This window comes from Melitaea cinxia, chromosome 3, assembly GCF_905220565.1.
Source record: "Melitaea cinxia chromosome 3, ilMelCinx1.1, whole genome shotgun sequence".
NCBI lineage: Eukaryota > Metazoa > Arthropoda > Insecta > Lepidoptera > Nymphalidae > Melitaea > Melitaea cinxia.
Genome location: NC_059396.1, coordinates 2,928,476 through 2,953,610, shown reverse-complemented (window position 1 = coordinate 2,953,610; position 25,135 = coordinate 2,928,476). Strand labels below are relative to the sequence as shown.

The 25,135-nt window shown below is 31.6% G+C and overlaps 1 protein-coding gene across 1 annotated transcript in view; it reads right to left on the bottom strand.

The window, feature by feature from the left end:
* The window catches only part of LOC123669303 (endonuclease/exonuclease/phosphatase family domain-containing protein 1-like), a 50,633-nt gene extending 30,763 nt beyond the window's left edge, over positions 1 to 19,870 (bottom strand). The window contains exons 1-4 of the mRNA XM_045602915.1: positions 19,600 to 19,870; positions 18,561 to 19,248; positions 17,533 to 17,682; positions 7,875 to 8,038 (exon numbers count right to left, since the gene is read on the bottom strand). Coding sequence (XP_045458871.1) covers positions 7,875 to 8,038; positions 17,533 to 17,682; positions 18,561 to 19,248; positions 19,600 to 19,870 — 1,273 coding nt within the window. The remainder of the gene's footprint in view (positions 1 to 7,874; positions 8,039 to 17,532; positions 17,683 to 18,560; positions 19,249 to 19,599) is intronic.
* Positions 19,871 to 25,135: the final 5,265 nt, after the last annotated feature.

Sequence of the window (25,135 nt, the reverse complement as noted above, 5' to 3'; positions counted from 1 at the left end):
TGCTCGGCGAATTTCATACAATTTAAATTTTAATACCGGTCAATGTCAATGTAAATTTAAAAGTCGAATTAATATAGAACAAAAAATATCAAAATTTCCTAATTTATTTTTCACATTTAAGGAAGACATACACATGACGTGGGATTAGTCGCGTAACAAACGCGATATTATAAAGAATCGTGAAATATTGGAAATTGTACGCAAAACGCTCAAGTGATAACGCTCCTAATGCTTATCATCGTAATCTTCCATGGTTCACAACTCAAAAATTAATAAATAATAAAAAACATTACAGACTTCAAAGAAATTATATATTTTTTTAATAGTCGGTTTAAAATAGTATCAAGAACGAATAATATTAATAATAATAAATAGCTTTATTACACAGTAACATTGACTTGTAAATGATACTTTATACTCTTGTGATTAGGATTTCTGAACGAATTAAATAACAAACAGCCTAATATAAAGAAAAAGTAAAGTCATTTTCTTCACGTACTATTGTAATCGAACGCTGCAGTTAAGCGTAGGTAATGAATTTATGACGTATAAAAAAATTCAGTGTTAACAAATGATTTCAGGTCAATCTTCTTACAAGATATATGATATTAATAATACGAACATTCTTAAAAACCTTCCTTTGTTTTATTATCTCACTATGAGTGGTCCCATTTATTTAAACACCATTTTATACTAACTCGTTCAATGTCAATGTCGGTAACGAGTCGAATAAAAATCGACCAATCGAAAAACTTCGCAACGTGTCCAGCAATACTTATTTACGCTTAGGGCTGTCAGATCATATTATAACTGGTTACTTTTTTAAAAGTAAATACATTGAAAATTAGTTTGACGGTTCCGTAAACACAAACAACAGAAACAAACGCTTAGAACACCACACACCTATTAACAATAATAATATTTTCCCCAAAAAAGTTTTACATTGTAATCAGTCATTATAGTTACATATTTATTTTACAGTTATTAAATCGGTATCTCCAAGGAATACGACGCCAACTCGATTGATCGTTGGTATAACAGAAGAGTTAACCAAAGTAATTTCTATAATAACTATAAGTTCAATAACTCATAGTAGTGGAAGAAACACAACTTTAAGACATTTATGACATACGTGAAAAACATAAATCATTCAGGACGCGTAGAGTAGGAAATATCCTGTTTAAAATATGCAGTATCTCGATTAGGTAAGTTCCTCAACTTTACAGAAGATCAGAACTACCGCTCTCACGTATTATTGTGTTCCTATGGTGATTAAGTTGGCCTGAGCTCCTGGGGAGGGTGGGGGTATCTTGATATATCAGCCAGTTGTTGTGGCTATTGCACTAACATGTCATTAAAAAGTAAGTATACAAGGTCCACTGGCAACCCTAATTCATAACTCTCAAATGCACTAAAAAAGATTTACTAGTGCTTTATTCAAACCAACATTATAAAATAAGCCTTATCACAAAGATATAAAGTATAATTTACAATAACCATTAACATTCAAAGCAGTTACCAGCAATAAAGTTGTGACTTGGTTGTGACACATTCGCTCACAAACGTTGAGTTTCGTTTTTTTCCCACTTTATTTTATGTTAAAAATAGATCAAGAGCATATGTACATAATTTTATTATGACTGTATTTGAGTCCACTTAGTTACACACTCAATGTCAGACCAATAGCTAAAATTAAGAATAATAAAAGTATTAAATTTAATATTTATATATATTTTTTATATATAAATAAAAATGAATTGGTATTGTTTGGTATATCAAAACTGAACAAGATAGTTCTTACTTTAGTCGTAAATAGGTGTGTCTAGGACAAATAAAAACAAATAAACATCAATAAAAGGTTCTAATTTGTTTATTTTCAAGTTATTATCAATAAGCAAAACTACAATAGATTAAAAAGGCCCATTTACAAATTAAAAAAAAAAAAAATATTTTCCAACACATTCGATTTTCAAATTTCAAAATTCAGTTGAAATGTAAAGAGGAAGTGAACGAATCCCAGTGTCGTAGTTCCGCAGTGTTACGTACGGCTCGCAACTATGTAGAATGTTGATGCTGGCCGCTTTTCCGCCAACTCTTTCATGCATGAATACAGGGTTACCAACAAGTTTTTTTAAATAATATTCTAATGAAGCGAAACTTTCGACCCTGACATTTAAACTTTTTAATGGTGAAAAAATTATTTATTTTTAATTCTTATAGTAATTAGTAATTATGCAGTTATTTCTTCAATGCCAGCTGCCAAACGAGTATTACAACGAGTATTGTACGAGTAAACGAGTATACAAGGTGGCTGACTTATATGTTCGTACTTAAAAATGTTTTTCTTGATATTATTTATTTTGCGAATTCTTCTCAATTTCTTTAAGAAAAGAAACGATCATTGGGTTTGTATTAGATTAATTATATCACACAACGAAATAAGTGATACCGCTTCTTGAAAATTAAGTCGTCTGCAATTTTAACTATAAACTTATAGCGCTGTATTAATATATGAGATAGATTCTTGGGAGCAATTTTAGGGAGTTTTTTGTCCAGCACTGAACTGCTGACTAATGTCATTTATATTATTGGCGAAAGTATTTCTACTTATTATACAGACATCTCTTTATTTTTATATAACTATGTCGGCAAACAAACGTACAGCTAACTTCATGGTAACCGATTACCATATCTTAGACGTCTGCAGCACCAGAAGCGTCGCAAGCGCTTGCCGACCATATCCCCAATTTCCCGCAGGAGCTCTGGTCACCTTACTCACCAACAGGAACACAACACTGCTTGAAAGCAGTATTATTTAGCTGTGGTCTTCTGTAAGGTCGAAGTACAATCCCAGTCTGGTTATTCTATATTTTGAGTAGGAAATTTTTTGCTGAACCCTACCTTAGTTAAATAAGTTCATTACAAAGTCGTTACTTTAAAACAAAAATATATATACATCATTTTAGTATCAGAATCATGGTTAAGACTATTTTTGTATCACCCATACGTAAATTTTATAAAAATTATATAGTTATGTATAAATAGGAAGAGGATTACGTACCGGCAATCACCCTACAAAAACCGGGAAACAATCCTAGCACAGTCGAACAAACAACCTTCTGTACCTTGGCATGTAGAATTGTTATTATATCATCGTTCTTATCTTAGAGTATACATTACAGTAAGTAATGTATACTCTAAGGTTCTTATTATCATCTTCTACGTCACTTTATTTACTTTTCACACATACACACCCTCGGCGTTTATTTGTTCGGTTTTTATTATTAGTTTATTTGATTAATATACATATGTCTCTTAAGTCACGCCCGCGAAACACGTTGATAAACGTGTCCCCTCTAATAAAAAAACGAGTGTGTTTAGACCACACGACTGAAGTAAAACTTATAAAACGTAACTCTCTCTCTTTCTATCTTTACTAACTTAGATCTCCCTCTAAAATTCCGTTCGCCACACCCGATCACACTTTTCGTAACGCTCTCGTCACGCATTCACTAGCTTAGTCCTTAATTCAAGCGTGCGTGAAGAAGTTTTACTTAAAAAACAAAACATTTCTAGCGCCAACCCTACCTAAACCTTAACCGCGGTTTCTCAAACAAACACTCAAACGCTCGGATACTTCAACGTTTTCGCAAATATTCGAGCGTTTGCGGCGAACGGATAACATTTCAGATATTTCAGGTACGCCTTCCGTTTTGATCAAAGTATTTTTTCATCACCGTTTGTGAGGCGTTTTCTTGGTAGTGTTTGCTTATTATTAGCTTTGTTTATCATTTTTTCTCTTTAGCCAACTTCAAAAAAATTAAGTTCTCAATTCGACCGTTTGTTTTCTGTATGTTACCTCATAACTTTTTACTGGGTGAACCAATTTTGACGATAATTTAGAAGGAGATGTGACGAGTTCTTTTTGAGTTCTGTCTAATAATGCATACGCATTACGTATACGCATTTGGCTATTTTTTCATCCATATACGTTACATTTCTTGTCCATGTCATTAAAGTAGGTTTTTTTTGTTTATGGTAAAAAAAATATATATAATGAGATCGGTACAGACATTTTTGCGTTACAGAACAATTTTCCCTAAGGATCGTCTACACAATGCGCGCCGTCTCAAGCAACCCTGCCTTTTGTATTCGACCCATTCAACAGTTTGTAAGCAGGTAATGAGGTTCTATATTGTTGGATAGAAATAGAAAACGACCTTTTGCCCTGTTTAAGAGAATATGGGTAAAAATCTAGTTTTCTCAGATACATAACCTAGCTCATAAAGCCCTCATGAGCCTCATATTACAAAATCTTATCGAAAATATGAGCCATTTTTAAGAACGAGATTCAAAAAAATATGTAACAATATATCTCTTTTAATACGAGTATCCTTTATATTAGTTGTGTGTTTGTCAAGAACTGACTATATGTATTATTTCGACCCACATTTATCGAAAAAAATATTTGGCAAATCAGTCGGATGTTACCTATAACACAATCATTAGGTTGCTTACCATAGGAACACACGACTGTGTGTGTATGTTATAGATATTTATTTATTTATTTATTATTATTGGTATACTTCAATTATACATTTTTTAACAAACTCTACGAACTTAACTCGGCAAACGGCCGGTTTCAATGATCTATCTGTCCCTGGCTTTACCTACTAGCGATAACTAAACTAACTTACAAATAATGTTGTTTTAAAATTTATCCCCAATAGAGAAAGGCAAAGGACTATAATCCATACAGCCTAGTCTGAAATACTAGCGATAGATTTTGACATAATTCGTACGGAGCTTACGCCAAAATTCTATCTCTAGTCAGCAAATACAGAGATAGATAGAATAAAAAAACTGTCTGTTAGACGTCGTAAAGTATCTCTTTTGCAATTGTAACTTATTAGTTTATATATTATAATTTATAAAACCCTGTAAAGATATTACAGTAATTAATTAATTAAGAATTTATCTAGAAAAGTTAGTACTGATAAAAATATTATAATTACTTTGTTTCCTCGAAATAATTAATTTTATTAATTACTGACTTTAAGTGCTAATAAAATTTACAAGACACACAAACAAGAGTTAGGTACAAAATACAGAAAGTGTAAATGATATTTTAGTGTTTACTTAAAATTCTTTACTTTGTATTATACATATATGTCATCATAATATTTTCTCTCTTGAGAGGGGTTAATCTGTAAGAGATCGTTATTAGTGATAACACCGCCTTAGTACTTTTTAAAGTTAGAATATTTTTACTTTTTTAAATGTTATTTATTCTGAATGTGAAAAAAGTATTTAATAAATAAAAATATATTAACTTATTTATGTTTTCTTACTGAACATATTATTGAGAAAAATATATTTTGTAATTAATTTTCCTACTAATGAAGTCATCACTATAATCGTAACAATTATTATATTTAAATAACAATGCACATTTTAATGTACAAAAACGAGTAAATGGCAAAATTTTGCTTTTGTCTTTTATAAAGTTGACCGTCCTTGTTTTGTCTTAAACGACCTTCACTTGTTTCAGGCAACGATGTTATATAATTTCGGTAGAAATTATATCATTATTTGTTTATAGAATTAAAAATCCTAATTTGTTATAAGTGAAAAAATTAGTAAAAAAAAAAACCGAATGACATCAGTTGCATATTTAAGAGCCATTTCACAAAAATCGGTAACAATCCGCGAAATTGTAATATTTTGACGTCGTTAATCTCAGTGTTGGATGCAATAATGTAATTTATATTCTTGAAATATAATAGAGCAACCTTTGTTGTAGTCCATAGTCAGATCAGAATTTTGATTTATATTATGTGTATAAAATTATTAACCTTTTCATCAGCCTCCTCCCTGGGTAAACGGTCGCAATGTATACTTTGAAGTCCTACTTTTCAATAACCTCTACGTTGAAACCATTTTAAAAAAATATCATAATATGTGGAATATAATTTTGTTGTCCACTATCATAGATTTTTATTCCATTTGTATCTCTATTAAACGATAAAAAAAAATTTAAAGTTACGAATATTTTCCAAATAAGTACAATTTTAAAAGCGATATTTCTCTTAGAAAACTAAGAAATTTTAACGAACTATCTTCATCAAATTAAACTTACATCATTAAGGAATACAAAAAAAATAATTAAAAGATGTAATTATTTTTAATACATTTTATATTAAATAATAAAAAGATAGTATATATTGCCACGCATCAAGCCCGGTAAATCAGTCGAGCGCTAGCGCTCTTAGAGGTAAGGTCCACGCCAAATTCTGCGCAGCCGTCTCTTTCGCTCACACGCGCCAAGCGCCTGTTGTTATAGCGGATAAAACGCATTTGATACTTTCATAATAAAATATAAATAAAATAAACATATTACGAAAATGACTGTAAAATAATATAATGATAATTTCTGTAAACAAATGTATAATTTAATTTTCTTTTCTCACACTATCAATACAAATAGGCATTTCAATCTATTTGTCTTGTTATTTGTTAATTAATATGTTTGTCGGTGTCGATGTCATTCAATGCTTTTTTATTCATATCGTAAATATTAGATTCATTCGTAAACTGAAAAAACTAAATCAATTTAAAAAAATTGTTTCATAAAATTGATTTTTTTAATTTTATTTTAAATTTATTGACTGTTGTTATATAACATACTTGAAATTTTTAACAAATTAATTATGTAAAAAACATACCATAGTTATAATTTTTATTATACATCAGAAAATGATCACGATGGTCTTTTGGTTGTCACACTATACGTACTAGCACAAAGATCGCGCGGCTCGTACGACTCGCGCGATGCGACCAAATTTACCTAAACTTGCAGAGCGTAAAATTGTGAAATGGCTCTTAACAAGTATCTATAACAAATTAGTAATACACAAGCTAAGTTTTTTTTTTAAATGAACAAAGATCATAAATTCAAAAGATTTTTTTAAATTGTCAAAAAATAGTGAATTATATTACATATAGTCCATCAACACGACATAGTTTTAATTGACCTAAAATAAAAAATAAATATCTTTTACCTAGGATTCGGAAACACACGACACAAAGACAAACGCTCAGACAATGACAAGCACTGTACAGGCTATACTAATATTTGTCGTGAGAGTGGAATCTGACTACTGGGGAATGAATACAGCTCAATTCGTTGTTACCTGATCACAGCTTACAATATTCAATAAACGAAATGCTTACGAATGATGAAATGCTTATAAACCGTTAATGCTCGAGAACGGCATATTCAGGTTTAACCACCTCGATAACACTTATACCCAGTTCCTATATATTAAAAAAAATAACCGTTTCGCTTACGAACTTTTTAATTTCGAGCATTATATTTTCAGACCCCGGCTCCTCGACTATGATATTCGAATAATATTATATTATTTAATATTGTTCATTATTAAATCATACTTTCGTTTTTTTCTTATTGTATTTGTGGTTATATTTATTTGGTTTGTCATAGATAAAACGTCTGAGATGATCTGTTATTGTATGTATCATCTGTAAAACTACATTTCTTGCAAAAAATATATTTATTTACATTAATTTTATAAAGCTAAAGAGCTAGATCCACTTACAAAGAAAGGCTGCAGAATAGTTTTGTACGTTTTTCCTTAAACTAACGTGGGCGAAATCGCGAGACACAACAAGTTCACATCACATCAGCCTATCGCAGTCTACTACTGGACATAGGCCTCCACAAGTTCGAGCCAAAAATGTCGTGAACTCACGTGTTTTGCCCATAGTCACCACGCTAGGCAGGCGGGTTGGTGACCGCAGTTATTATTATATTATTATTATTCGAATATTCTAAGAAACCAAAAGCGACTTACCTTGCGGTGCTATAGCCACGTGTTCTGTGTGTTTCTGGAAGGTTGTGAGCTCCTCGAGCAACCGCCTCACGTTCTGCTCGGTCAGCAGGTGTACCTGGTCGAGACCCACCTCCTCGACAGAGATGTGCTTGTTCGAACGTTCGTATATGAAGCCTAGGATCTTCCTGTAACAATGATTCGGGATAAATATCTTTTTAGCATTAGCATTAGTATATATTTTATTAGCCTTTAGACGCCTGCAACACTAGAAGTGCGTTGTCGACCCTACACCCAAACCCACTACCCCACCATGAGCTCGGGTCACCTTACTCAGCGCAGGAACACAACATCGCTTGAGAGCAGTATTGTTTAACTGTGATCTTCTATAAGGTCGAGGTCCCCAGGCTGCTCCAGATTTTGAGCAAGATATTCCCTGCTGTGCCCTATCTCAGTTGGATATCTGTATAGGGGTCTGCAGCTTGCAGGTTTATAGGGTTTATAGAATAGTAGTTTAGATGTTCATGAAGAGAGATTGAAATTAAGATTTGAATAAGGTTCTGCAGGCTATGTACTCTTTTTATTTAAGGTCGATTTGTCAATTGTTTACATCTTTTAAGGATACAAAAATCAAAATCAAAATTCTATGTCCAATTAGACGTCAAAATCACATTTTAATTAACTCAAGAAAGTACGTATAATTAATTAATTACATAATAAATTAATTTGTTAATTACGTCTAGAGTAAAACAATACAATTAATCTTACAAATATTTCAATAATATTCTCGGTAATGCGAGAGCTCGCATGGCTGAATATTAATTGTTAGTCACGCCAGAAATTCTAAACGAACTTCGAAAATGCTTGATTCTCTGTAATTCGTAATTTTATGTGATATTAATTGGCCATTAGTTATTTATCTTATTATCTCGTGTAATCTTACAACCGGTTGTTATTTTTTTTGAGACTGTTTTTTATTTTCGATGTAAAATATTTATATGCATTCCTTTAACTGATATTTATATTGTACTTTTTGATTATATTTAAATTTAACAGACCAAGAAAACCTCTTACTACGGTAGTCTACGGTCCTTAACTTTTTACCACAAATATCACTACATAGTATAAAACAAAGTCGCTTCCCGCTATCTGTATGCTTAGATCTTTAAAACTACGCAACATATTTTGATGCGATTTCCTTTAGTAAACAGAGTGATTTCAGAGGAAGGTTTTTATGTATAATACATGCATAATATAGTAGGAACACTGACAGTTTTAGAGGTTTCTAATGTGATGTCGTAAATAAATTAATAATATTTTTTTGCGCTTACATTGCAAATATTTATTGTATATTTTATATTTAGTACCAGCATTGCATCCGTGCGGAGCCGGGGCGATTCAAGAGTAATAGATATAAAAAAGTCCATTCCAAATTCAACGACAATGTAAACACGAAATCCCATTTAAGAGCCATTTCACAATTTTACGCTCTGCAAGTTTAGGTAAATTTGGTCGCATCGCGCGAGTCGTACGAGCCGCGCGATCTTTGTGCTAGTACGTATAGTGTGACAACCAAAAGACCATCGTGATCATTTTCTGATGTATAATAAAAATTATAACTATGGTATGTTTTTTACATAATTAATTTGTTAAAAATTTCAAGTATGTTATATAACAACAGTCAATAAATTTAAAATAAAATTAAAAAAATCAATTTTATGAAACAATTTTTTTAAATTGATTTAGTTTTTTCAGTTTACGAATGAATCTAATATTTACGATATGAATAAAAAAGCATTGAATGACATCGACACCGACAAACATATTAATTAACAAATAACAAGACAAATAGATTGAAATGCCTATTTGTATTGATAGTGTGAGAAAAGAAAATTAAATTATACATTTGTTTACAGAAATTATCATTATATTATTTTACAGTCATTTTCGTAATATGTTTATTTTATTTATATTTTATTATGAAAGTATCAAATGCGTTTTATCCGCTATAACAACAGGCGCTTGGCGCGTGTGAGCGAAAGAGACGGCTGCGCAGAATTTGGCGTGGACCTTACCTCTAAGAGCGCTAGCGCTCGACTGATTTACCGGGCTTGATGCGTGGCAATATATACTATCTTTTTATTATTTAATATAAAATGTATTAAAAATAATTACATCTTTTAATTATTTTTTTTTGTATTCCTTAATGATGTAAGTTTATTTTGATGAAGATAGTTCGTTAAAATTTCTTAGTTTTCTAAGAGAAATATCGCTTTTAAAATTGTACTTATTTGGAAAATATTCGTAACTTTAAATTTTTTTTTATCGTTTAATAGAGATACAAATGGAATAAAAATCTATGATAGTGGACAACAAAATTATATTCCACATATTATGATATTTTTTTAAAATGGTTTCAACGTAGAGGTTATTGAAAAGTAGGACTTCAAAGTATACATTGCGACCGTTTACCCAGGGAGGAGGCTGATGAAAAGGTTAATAATTTTATACACATAATATAAATCAAAATTCTGATCTGACTATGGACTACAACAAAGGTTGCTCTATTATATTTCAAGAATATAAATTACATTATTGCATCCAACACTGAGATTAACGACGTCAAAATATTACAATTTCGCGGATTGTTACCGATTTTTGTGAAATGGCTCTTAATAATATGAATACGAAAGTTTGTGAAGATGGATGTATATTTGTTACTCTTTCACGCAAAAACCACTGGACCAATTTTAATGAAACTTAGTACGTAGATAGCCGGAAATCTAGAATAACACATAGGCTACTTTTTATCTTGACATTCCATCGGGATCGGAAATTATGCGAGTAAAACCGCGTGGCGCAGTTAGTTACTTATAAAGCTATTTATAACAAAACACGTGTATCACAATATCGATTTTATTCTAAGTCACGCCATTAACGAATGTCAGTATCCGATAGACCACAAAAAATAAAATATCCAGTAACAACTCACTTCTAATATCATTTAGAACACAATACGTATTTTCTTGTGTAATCGAAATAGTCTGAGTGTCTGAGTCTGATCCAATTTATTTAAAATGAATTTAGGTAACATTTTATTGGAATCTATAATACTTGTGTGTAGTAAGCGTCTGGTAGATTAAATTCAAACTAAAATGTTAGGCCTTAATTTAATGGTAACACTTTTTTTAGGTTGGTAATTGGTAATTCTGCGTAATCAATGTGATTGAGGTCCTTGACTCAAGAGGGTCTCGTTGAGAGAGAAATAATTTTTTTCCTGTAAATATTTTTGGAAAATTTAACTGTTCTCCCTTTTTTATACCTCCTATGGTCTTTGATGGAGTGGCGCACAGGGCCCTTAATCCATGGGGCCCGAAAACAACAAACGATTTTTTTTTATTATTTGTCTTCTTTTTAATTTGTGTTTAAGTTATGTTTATACACTATGTACTTTTTAAAACAAACTTTTTTTATATGCTACCACTAGAACTGTATATGTCTGCTTATTTTTGCTATTTGGCGCGAAAAGACTAATCACCGCAGATTATACAAGAATTCACAATAATTAAATCACGTAACTTTTAAAGATTAAAAATTCACATCTTTTATCACAGATAATGATTATGAATGTTTGAACAGTTTCGTCATACTGCGATAGTCGATAATTTCATGGCTCATTTGGTTCGAAATATATGATATTTAAGTTATAGTGATATGTCGCTTATTGTAACTATCTATACCTACATCGTGTTTCGAAACTTGTGCCCTTCCGTTTAGGGCATATAGAGATACGGCGTGTAGGTATACCATAGCCTAATTTATAAGTGAAAAAAAAGTTTGACTTTACGGTTTATTACTAAGTAACTTTAAAATTGACATATTTGAAAAAAAAAAGTTGTGAAGACAGGTACTTAAAGAGGATAAAAATAACCGATTGAACTGTAAAACAGTTTTTTTTTCGGTCTAACGTAGTTTGAATGGCGAGTCAGTGTCAATCACCTGTCTTATCTATGCATCCTGAAACCATCAGATTGTGATGAAACTTAGGCGGGGTGCCCTTGCTTTCCTAGCTGAAATAATCGCAATCGCTTAAAACAATTATAATCGCTCACTAGTAGTATATAAGTATCTATTTAAAATAATTGTGTTTGCTCGCAAACGAAAAAAAAACCGACTTCAATTACATCGACGAGTAATATAACGTAGATCTACGAAAAAATAGTCAAGTAACTACGCGTTATCAAAGATTACTCAAAAAGTAGTTATCAGATCTCAATAAAATTTATATGTGACCACATGACAAACATCAGCTTTCGATTAAATTAAAAATTATTAAAATCGGTACACGCAGTAAAAAGTTATTGCGGATTTTCAAGAAGTTCCCTCGATTTCTCTGGGATATCATCATCAGATCCTGGTTTCCTTATCATGGTACTAAACTAGGGATATCTCCTTTCCAACAAAAAAAAAATATCAAAATCGGTACATCCAGTAGAAAGTTATGCGTTATATAATACAAGGTAGGTCGACGAAAAAAGCGTCAAGTAAAAACGCATTATTAGATATAACTCGAAAAGTAGTTGTTAGATCTCAAATTTAAATGGGACCAATCGACACACACCACCTTTCGTTTAAAAAAATTTTTGTCGAAATCGGTCCACACGGTCAAAAGTTCTAATGTAACATACATAAAAAAAAGGTCGAATTGAGAACCTCCCCCTTTTTTGGAAGTCGGTTAAAAAATATTAGTTTACTAATAAAGTTTTAATAATAAAGTTTTTAATAATTAGGTACATAAAAACTTTTTATATTCAATATTCTATCAATATTTCCCATAAATAGACATATATTTACAGAGAAGCCCCGTCACACGCTTGTATCTGTACAGATAATATCTGCAGTGTTACGTCATCTCTACGGTAAACAAAAGAATACTGAATTTTCATACTCTTAACAATAGATGAGAAAACTAAAATTAGTCTATTTATATTGCAAGGTCGAGGATAAATACGAAACTTAAATTACGTTATTCCGTACGTATCATAATATATTGTCTAATTTATATATTAGCTAGCTTTTCGCTTTGTTTTTCTCTCGTGAAAATATAACCTATGTCAGTTATAATGTCGCAATGAATTATTATAATCGTTATAGTAGTTTTTGAGTATATTCATTACATCATCATCATCATAATCACTTCAGCCTATCGCAGTCCACTGCTGGATATAGGCCTCCACAAGTTCGTACTAAAAATGGCGCTAGCTCATGCGTTTTGTCCCAGGCGGGTTGGTGACCGATTGATATTCATTACAAATGTTTCAAATTACAAATATTATGACGACGCGTTGGCGTAGCGGTCACAGCACTGGTTTACGGCTGTTGTGCTGACGATTATCACGGGTCCGTTCCCCGCACATGGCATACATTTGTATTGGCCATACAGATGTATGTCGTGGTCTGGGCGTTTGTGCTCATGTGTTACGTCTTACGTGTTTCCGGACCACCGACACAGTAACACGTTTCATTTCTTTTTATTGTTATAGAATATATGCTTAAATACACAGGATCAACTTGCTCATTTTTTAATGGCGGTATTAAAAAAGTTTTTAGTTTTAAAATGTCTAGAGATTCGCATTGTCTAAACACTAAACATATACATACCTATGTATAAAACTACGAACTTAGAATAGTTTGGCTACACATTCAAAATATTCGAAACACTGATGTTGCGAAACATTGTTATATAAAAAAAACATTCTTCCAATCTGATATAATACTGTTATGCACTTTGTATTTTAATTACACGTTTAAAATATACATCTATATAAATAAATGAAATTGGAGTGTCTGTTTGTAATATTAAAATAACCGCTCTTTACTAAATGCATATGCGTGTATACACAGTACATGTATATACCAAAATATCATTTTTTACAATTTTTGTCTATCTGTCTGTCTGTTTGTTCCGGCTTTCACTGGCAGGTAGCTGGCGTAATAATGATTAACTTAGGCTACTTTTATTTTAGAAATTTATTTATTTTATAACTGCAAACTGAACAACTTTTTTGTTTATTTCCACGCGGACGCAATCGCGGGCACTGCTAGTAATTAAATAATTTAAGATATCCATCGATAACTTTCGAATCATCTTTTAAATTACACAGGTTCTAAAGCGTCGTCGATATAAAAGCCGTTTAAAAAAAATAATAAAAAACGAGTGTGCTTTAGACCACACAACTGAAGCAAAACTTACGAAACGTAACTATCTCTCTTTCTATCTACACTAATTTATATCTCACTGTCAACTTCCGTTCGCCTCGCCCAAGCACACTTTTCGTAACGCCCTCGTCACGCACTCACCAGCTTACTCTCCAAGTCAAGCGTGGGTAAAGAAGTTTACTTCAACATTAAGATTTAACAGCTGCTGTTAACGTTTATCAGACACATGAGTTACTGATAAGATTTACCAACGGAATGTAAAACTAGGTCTTTAGGTCCGTTTCAACTAAAAAATGACTACTTATAAATTTATTGGTCGTGATTAGAAATAATATCATTATCGTAAATTTTAATCTGTTGGATATCGTTTAAACATCATATAACTTAATTACCAACCGATGATAATATGTAGCTTTTAATTTAAGAAATGTGTACAGATTAAAAACAAGAAAAAATAGTATATAATTATTTTTTATTCATTAATAAATTTTCTCTTGCACTTGACCGTTATCATCTTGCATACTGTGACGACGCCTTATCAGATCGTCTCAAGCGTTCATTTGTTATCAGTCTCTCGATCGAGTGATTTACAACAATGCTACTTTCAAACACTACGTCTTACAGACTATCATACGATTTTGAACTCTATTCGTAACAAAATAGAACATATAATTGTACTTAATGCAATATCAATATTATTTCTTCAAAATAATAATTATTGAGCATTATGTACGTAAATAAAGACATACTTTTGACCTACTAACCTTGGCACATGTGAGAGCTAATAGTGCCAAATGTTGCAGTTATATAACCGAATTTAAAGCCGATTTGTTTGAACTGTCTGTTTTTATGGCCGAACTGCGACATCATTGGTATGTTGGTGTACGGACTTTGTTTCTACATAGATAATGTGTTCTTTACTTTTTAGATAATATTTCGCGCGCTTTCACACGTTTAATCCACAACCCAAAAAGTGGTATTAAGTTTGATGCCATTGTCCGACTGTGTATCTATAATCGTAAACCCCGACCGGATGGACAGATTTCGATGAGTTTCTTTACATGAAAGCGAATTTTATTGCGATGGTTTTTAGGTATGTTTGACGAAAATCGATCAAGCAGTTTAAAGAGTATCCGCTCTTTTTCAATATGATGTAAGGTATTCTGGGTATAAAATTAAATTATTTTTGTTTTTTTATAATTTAATAGTTATGTATTTTCATTATTGGTACATTGGTTAATATCCGTCATTCTATGAGTCATAGTGTAACATTTTATGTCCCATTAAACTGTTTAATTTAAAATGATTATTGACATCATTAACACTAATACCAATCAAACAACTTGTATGTGCGCTATATAACATTATTACATTTGCAGATGATACTGCGCTTGTGTTTCATGGTGATAAATGGGAAGATATTCTCGATATTGCGCAAAAAGGATTCGACGTTGTTAACGCCTGGCTCAGAATGAATGCCCTAACTATCAATGTCAATAAAACTAAATGTATACCATTCTTCATAAAAACTCCTGCCCCTAGTATTAGCCTTGGCTTAACTGCTCATGTATGCTCTGACAATGAATCTTGTAGCTGTCAAAGGATCTCTGTTGCCAACAGCACTAAGTATCTAGGTGTAGTTGTTGATAGTTCGCTAAATTTTAACTACCATTTGGACCTGCTACAATCGCGAACTCGGAAACTTATCTTCACCTTTAAGAATCTCCGTAATATTGCTGAAAAATCGACCATTAAAATGGTGTATCAATCCCTCTGCCCATCCGTTTTAAGCTATTGTATTTCAGTCTGGGGAGGTGCTTGTAAAACTAATCTTATAAAACTGGAGAGGGCTCAGCGTGCGTTATTGAAAGTTAGTTATTCTAAGCCATTTTTTTACCCTACCAAAGATATTTATCTTTTATCTGACGTACTCAGTGTTCGCCAACTATATATACTAAACACAGTGCTCAAACAACATTCTATGACTCGCTATGATCCTTTTTTAAATAACAACAAACGTTGCAAATATAAAGTCTGCACCTCAGATACCCGTTGGTCCACCGCTTTCTCAAGGAGGTTTTTTGGTTTTATGGGCTGTCATCTATATAACAAGATAAACAGGTTGATCAACATATATCCGCTTACTAAATATGAATGTAAAAAAGCTATAGTAAAATGGCTTAAAGATCTAGACTACAATGGGACTGAGAAGTTGTTACTGGTCCTCAGCTAATACTAATACTAAGCAATCTAACACGTGTATACACATATTATGTTCATTACCACACATACATGTACATATACTAAGACCTACATACACTAACACATTTACTACATACACTGACACATTCATGCATTAAAAATACATACACTAACCCATACATACACCATGACACTAAAGTGTGAGTATATTTAATAATTAATTTTGATCAAATTCGGTCCGGATGTGGAGGGACTGGCAATCTGTAATACAGGTCTCCTAGTACAGTCGCCAGTCTCTCACACAGATTGTTTTTATTATGTTGAAATTTGTATTTTGTTTTGTGTGAGAGAAAATAAAATAAATATTTATTTATTATTATTATTATTATTATTATTATATAACAAGATCTGTTTGCATTATTTAGAAGAAAAAAACATTGATATTGTAATAATGATGAAATAATGTTGAATTGTTTTTACACAATATTTATAATTATATTTAATTGTTACCATCTAAAAAATAAAAATGACAATAACTTTTTTAAAACTTTATACAGTATCTCGGTCATAACAAATTATAAAGCGGAAATGGCCTTGCAACGACAACGCTATAAAGATATGAGACTGTAAAGTTTCGCCAACCGTAAAAAAAAAAAAACTGTAACCAGATTTAACTGGAAACAACTAGTGTCATACAAATATATATGGATAGTACATTCTTTTTTTTTAGAAAATCTGACCTAGTGTAGTGTGGTGACGAAAATTCCATTAAAGCGATAGCCGCGACGGTCGCGGATTTAATTCCCTTTCGAAGCGGTTATTTGTAATTGTACAAATATTTGTTTTTTGAGCTAGGTATCGCCTCGGTAGGTGCCTCGGAGAGCACGTTAAGCCGTCGGTCCCGGTTGTTATCACGTACACCTGATAGCGATCGTTACTCATAATAGGGAATATATCCGCCAACCCGCAAATATAAAAAGGAAAACTTTATATCGAGACTGGGTAGGTTGTGTAGTATAATAAACTTGCACACAAATATCTACAAAAATAAATCTTTACTAATATTATAAAGCTGAAAATTTTGTTTGTTTGTTTAAACGCACGTTTAATTTCAAGAATTGAAAAATTCTTTCTTTTGTATAGCCCTTTTCCGAGGAAGTCTACGAGCTATTTTTACTTTAAATAATGTGAAACTGTAGGACACAGCTAGTAAACAATAAAAAGAATAAATAGTAAATAGTAATAGTACATATATGCTTACCCGTTAACATTTTTCGAGTAACAGTATTCCCAAGTGTGACTGTTACACCTCCACTCTCTCACTCTCCTTAGAGCGGGGAAATTAAGTTCATCGCAGATCATCTGTAGAGCCCTCTTCTCAAGTACATCTTGAATGGCTATTACTGACAACCTGATTGGAAAAACGATACTTTTTAATGACCTCTTACAAGAATACTTAAAACAGATTTGTTTATACTAATACTAGCTAAGCTGCTGAACTTCGTCCACCTTCTTATTTTTTATTAAATATAATAGTTACATATATCAAGATAAAATATAGTCTATCTTTGAAGTTAGATCAAAATGCACACGGTGTGCAAATATGATTAAAATCGGTTAAGTAGTTTAGGAGTCCAACGCGGACAAACAACTTGACGCGTAATTTATATGTATTAAAGATTATAAAGTATGTTAAAAGTTTAATCACGCTAACCTCAGGAACTACTGGTTTTAATTGAATTTCTTTTTTGTGTTCGATAGCCCATTTACCGAGAAAGGCTATTTTTGATGTAAAACTTCTATACGCACGCTTGACGTGATGAGAACGTTATTAAAAGTGTGATGGGGCGAGGCGAACGGAGCAAGAAAGAGGTGCAAGCACACATTTTCTTTCTCTCTTTCTCTCATAGCCAGTTACGTTTCGTATATCTAAGACACAGTGCAGGCCTATTGCTAAAGAAGTTTTACTTCAGTAGTAAAGTCTAAAGCACCCTCGTTTTTTATTTTATTTTTCAAATTAATGCATATGATGCCACAGGGCACAGCTAGTATTTAATAAGATAGCCTAAAAAAACTTTTAAAATATCTGAAAGAAAATAAAAGAAGAAAGAAAAGGAAAAAGAAGAAAGAAAAGAAAAAGGAAGAGAAAATATCTAAAAGACTTTAAATTTACTTTATCTTTTAGTATAGCATACATTGTAATTATCTTAATTACTTTAATAATCTGATATAATGCCAAGCAACAAGATGAATTCGGTGATTAGAATCGTACATATGATAAGCACTTACTTATATTCCAAAATAGTCCTGCATATGACCTCTCTCACACCAGGGTTCGTTACTTTATCTACGCTGAGCTGATGAAGATTCCAAGAACAGAGTCGGCAACACCTTGACCCATCTCTTTCATACATGAAAACCTCCTCAACAATAGGTCTATGAGAGTAAGCAGACAGCAAATCCAATATGTCATTGACTGGGGCAGTTGCAAAACCGTTTGGCAATGTTATCGGTAGCTTTGTAGTTATAGATAAACTCTTGTTATAAGGTGTTTGTGGAGTTTTAGGTTCACTACTCAGAACTGATTCATTCAAGGACAGATCTGTCCACCCATTTATGTGACCATTACTTACACCATTAGGCAAACTCTCGCTCTTGCTCAGTTCTAAGCTCAAATAAGGCTTAATAGTGCTCAGTCTAACTATATCCATCCCCCTGACTTTTATTAAGTCATCGAGTGATTTAAATGGACCCTTCTTCACTCTGTAATCGACAATGTTCGCCGCTATTTCTTGGTTCAAACCAGGAATGCATTGCAATTGAAAGACACTGGATGAATTTACCGAACATAATTTATTTTCTGAAGATGATCTACAACTATCTAATGAATATGTACAAGAGCTGGCTCTTGATATCTGCCGTCTTATACTTGTACATATCTCGGGTCTCAACAGTTCTAACTTTTCAGCACCAATACCTACAAAACAAAAATTTAAATACTTATTTGCACAAGCTTTGACTTGCAATTAGGCTGTATCATCCCACTGATGGGCAAAGGCCTCTTTTCCCATGTGGGAGGAGGATTGGAGCTTAATTCACAACGCTGCTCCAGTGTGGGTTGGTGGTTAAATAAAATAAAATAGCTTTGACTTATTTAAGTTTAACTGTTTTGTTGTTTTTGGATTTCAGTAAGACAAAGAGTTTAGTGGCGAATGAAACATGTAAATATAGTTTCATTGTTTTCCCCATTCGGTTGTATTACGATTGAATGCAGGAAATTAATTTAACAGATAGTAAAAAACAAAAGCGTTTAGTGCATCGTAATCACCTGAGACTAATGCAAGGTCGTCCACTCGTTTGAATCTTCCGATCACCTGACGATAGCGCACAATTTCCCGCGCAACCTGCCTGGACACCCCGGGCAGGGTCATTAGCTGCTCCTCAGTGGCAGTGTTCACATTCATCAGTTCAGGATACTCCACAGATGGAGGCAAGCTAAAGGTATGGCTCAAACTCGATTTGTTGATTTTCGAACGTCTTATGAATCCACGGAACGATCTATTGCTCCTATTACGAACAGAGCTCGGACTCTGCCCCATGTTTGCAGTCGCCACTTTTAACATTAATTTTTCATAACACTAGAAATTAAACTGTGTGCACTTTTAAACTATTATTAGATTAGGACAAACGCCGATCACTAATTATATTAACTTAACACTATTTTTATAGCACATATCACATTGTAATCTCAATGGTACTTAACATTGACTAATTTATATTAATAATTAATCGAAGTTATATCGCCGTCACATTATTTCACTGTACTACACTCTCCTAGCCAAATCACTACAATGAAACTAATCAAAAACTAATGTCATTTCCGTTTTGACAATAACCATTAAAATGACGTGTGTAATAGTGAAGTGAATTCTTTTGTCATGCATTCATAAAGATAATAAATAACCTACATTTATAGGTGAAATAATCAAATATCTATATTATAACAAAATAAAATTATTAAATTACTTCAGTCATTTTAAATAAATTATTTGTAATATATATAATATAAAAAACGTTTAAACTTCGTAAAAACCGTACAAAATTTGTAATTATTGGTATGATATCACCATGAGGGTTAACAATATTTAGAAAAAGTGTAAAACTATCTTATTATTCATTTTCAAAAAATTATCTTATAAAATTTTTTGAAAAAAAAGGTTGTCTTCTAATGCGCCTTTATTTAAAGATCATTAAAAATCATTTGATGAACTAAACTAAATGTAAAAAAAAAAAATTAAGTATTGGTCAATGATCTTAGTAATATTTTTTGATAGTAATTCTAAGTTTGTTTCACAGATCTAATTGGCAATACTTTGAATTTGTAACAATTCTAACTTTATTGTAATATTATAAAAATCACGAAACAGGTCGCTTAGGACTATTTTGGGTGAGATTTAGAAGTTATTTAGGAAAAGGATTATACAGTTAAAAACAGAAAAAATATGGGTTCATGAGTTTCATTTTAATAGATTAGTAATAAGTCTTATTATAATTACTATTATGATTTTATATAGTAAACATACAGTAATATAGTATTCATACTTAACGAAACCAATAAAACACATGTTGAACAGATTTCGTGCTATTTTATTTATTTAAAATATTTATAATTATAACTTGTACAACAGCCGCCAACAAGCTTAAAAATATTAACTGTGGAATTTAAAACAACACTTCGGGGACTCTGTAGAGTTTACATACAGAGTTGAGTGTAGGTAGTCAAAAACGAAAAGTTTGCATGTTTTAAAAGACCCATGAGTCAGATGGAGAACATAACGGAAATGTCACCAGTACAACATAAATCTTTTAAATTTAATAAAGACACACTGTATTACGATTATTTTTTAAGTAGCATCTTTCTCACAAAAAACTAACGACTCGAAGGCTTATTGATATTAATTATATTTAGTTTTCATTTTGCGTATATCTACATATATTTTTATACACTCAATTCAAACAATTCATATTAATTTTGTATGAAATTTTATTAATACTAATATAATTGTATTCTTTATAATTTATCGTATAAACAACCAAAGGAGATGGCTATAAATATTACATACTAAGCTATTGAAAGCGTTATAACTATCGAATGAGAATCTAATAGTAAATCACTATGCCTTTGATTCTTTAATAAATAATAATATAAAATAAAACAAGTTCCCATTTTTAGAAGACTGTTTACAGCTCTGCCGTTTATGGTATATCTATACTTTTTATTCGTTATCGTTTTTTTTCCTATATTTTAATAATTCAAGTAATGATATCTATGTCATACGAATATTCCTAATTTAGTTATGGAATTAGAGACTTCATCTATATAATTCGAAAGATTAGAAGATTTTTTTATACGTTTCTGTTATGAGGATGTTATGTGGCTAATATGATAGTGCTAAAAGAAATATTGTTCTAGATAAAATCATATCACAGGATGTAGACGTAAAAGTTAAACATCTACATATTATTGAACTGTTTTGACTAGTTCATTGAGAAAAAGAACATGTTATACAATCTAAATGAGCAAACAATTATAAATTCAATACTATTTTCATAAATAGTGAAGCCATAAAGATAACAACTTTCAAATCTTCCTTATTAAACCCTTCTATGTAACCCTTAGTATGACAAGTACAGATAAAACAAAATCAGTATCATAGCAGTATTGCTTTTTTTTATTCATTAAAATTTATATTGATCTTTCTCCTACATGGAGAAAGAGTTCTGTGTCAGCATAGGAAAGTTACAGACTATATTAATCAATCAAAAAAATTTAAAAATAATAATTCACTTCTTAAATTAAATCAATTTAGTAGTTTATATTAGATTTTCATCTTTCGTACTTGTCATACAGATATAACAATATTAGAAGCCTTATTATTACGTATAGACCTTATTCGTTACATTACAAATAACCTGAGTATAACATTATACCTGCCAGATAATACTTAATTGTCGAGGAAATAAAGAACATTTGTGATCTCTTTCCTGACTATTAAAACAGCAAATATTCTATAATTATAAATAATTTTCGATTCCGAATAACTGTAGTTAGAAAACTTCTAAAATGAATAGCTAAGTTGCCATTTAAAGCACTAAGCAATATTACTAGATATATATGAAATTTACAGTATAGTTATTCCGATTTCATTACAATTTCTATAAAATGTAAACTTGATAACTATATACTATTAAGGCCGGAAAATTTTCAACACTGTTTTTAATAATAAATAAATAAATAATAAAAATTATTAAAAAAAAAATTGAATATTTATTTATTTATTTACACTTTTTGCACACCAACACAAAAGTAAAATAAGTTTAATGATGTTAAAAAAAAATAATAAATTTGCATTAGTTGCAACAGGCAACAGGCAATATGAAATGGTTTGATAGTTTACTTTCTATAAAATTTGCAATGAAATTAACGATATGCACTTTAGCCACCTAACATTAATTCCTCTTTATAAAAAATATACTTTTCTTATAAGGAATTTTAATTTCTAACATTTTTTTTAGAAAATCGAATGATTTGTGAAACATGAATATTTGACGCTTACTAAATACAATTTAACTAAAAAGCTGCCTATTCATTCTCATTGTATCAAAAACATTGTGCTTTGATAACCAAAATGTTTATAACCGAAGGAGATAATTAATCTAAATTAAATTAAACTACGCAATTATAATTTTAATGTGTAAGTAAACAGTTAAGTAGGAATTACTGGACTAAAAAGCATCGCTTTCACGTCCTTTCGTTAAAAAAAATGAAATTTAAGTACCTATTGTAATGTCTGAATGAATTTTGATGTTTTCATTTTTTGTTTGTTTAGTACTTAAGTATAAAATCGAATGTTAATAGTGACCTTTGATGCTTAAATTTAAAACAAGAGAGCGTTGGGCAAGAAAAATAAATGAAACTCCACATATTATTCGATAATTTTACTATAATAATAAGCACCAAACCACGTTTGGAATGTTCTGTATTGCACCAAATGTGAACATACTCCAATAATAATAAAAAATACACGCTTCATATAAATAGTATTACAAAAACCTCACAAGGATTATACCGAGATATTTAATTGAAATAAATAAATTTCGTTACAACACAATTACAAAGGTCACTATTACAATTCTCTGATAGGACTTTGTTCCACTCATACGCAACATCGAAATCACAAGGTTTTTTTTTCTTTTTTAGGTCATTGTTATACCTGTTCATCATTCTCATTAAACGCCAAATAAGTACTTACAAATAATTTTATTATGCTTTAACTCATAAATATGTGTTGCGCATGAGTGGATCTACGCCCAGCGTTAGTTGAGTGTTAACAATTCCAACAAATTATTATGGACAAAAATAAAATTACACACATCTGTTTCACCTACATATATAATTATGTTGACAGATAATAACAGTTTTCAGTACACTTCTGACAACCGCCAACAAAAATTACAATCATGCCTTTTCGAAATTGGATAAATTTAACAATTTGTGGATTTTAGATACAGCAGGTGAAATATAGTTGCAATAATAATAAATCTTCAATTTTTTTTAAAGATATTGAGCCCAAATTTTATCAGAGCGATTTCCCTTGTAGAATCATGAAGTCCTTTATTATTGCCACTACTAGCAGATTATTTGTACAAATATCGACTTTATTGTGCTTAACAACCCTCCTATGACTGCCAGTCTTCATAGAAGATCACAATTTCGTATGAGACCTTTATATAGAATCGGTACATATGTATTTAAATTTTATTTTTTATTGAAAAAGAGTATTCGATTCTATACAAAAAGCTCGGTAATCTCAAGACGATTTCGGACTTTACCAACTTATGACATTAAAAAACCATTACAGCGGTACATCGGATGTTAACCAATATCCGCCAATGATTTATTCATATCGTAGTTCAAACATAAGCTAACTAAATAAATACTTAATATCATAAAACATGTTACAAGTAAAAAATCACTGAATAGGAAATTATTACAACTTTCGTTTATCAATTCATTCACTGTAGCATAATGGAAATGTATTATAAATTGTTTCTATTCGCTGTAGCGACGTCTTAACATCTCGAGGGCTGCCGGTACTCATACCTCAGAGAAAATAGTAAATTCGAAATGACATAAAAGTAACTGTGATGTTGGTATATAGCGTGATAAAGCATTTTTCTTTAGTCATGTTCAGTCTCGAATAAAAAAAATGTTTAATAGTGTGTGGTGTACAAAAGAAGTTACGTCATTTCTACAATACTTTCTGCTCTGAGTCACTTCCTCGACATGTAAAAACGTCCCAACCGTTTCCTTAACATTACAATACATTATACCTTTATAAAGTACATCACACTGCCGTTAGCCTTACCGTAAACATTTGACAATGCTGGAATTCTATAAAACCGTCGGTCTCTAACCCGACCGATCAGAGCCGCGCACGTGAGCGACGAGTGACGTCACACGGAGAATCCCGAAGGCTCCCGAAAGCGAAGTATCCCTCGGAACTAATAATAAGGGTTCCGCGACCGGTGACGTCACGGGGAGAAGGTTCTCGTAGGTTGCCGAAGGTCCACGAACGGAAAGCGAAGTATCTCGAACGAACAGTACGGGACAAGCCAGCGCGGAGTGTGCACGAGTGTCGTGCGCAAGCGTCGCCGCGCCCGCCGGCCGGGCGCCCGCTCTACTACTGTACCTGAAACAGAGGACAAATATCTTATTATTTTATTTTATTTTATTGGATTATTTTAATGTGATGTGAGGAGAAACTTTTATCGGGTTGATTCATTGGTCATGACGCGTTAGC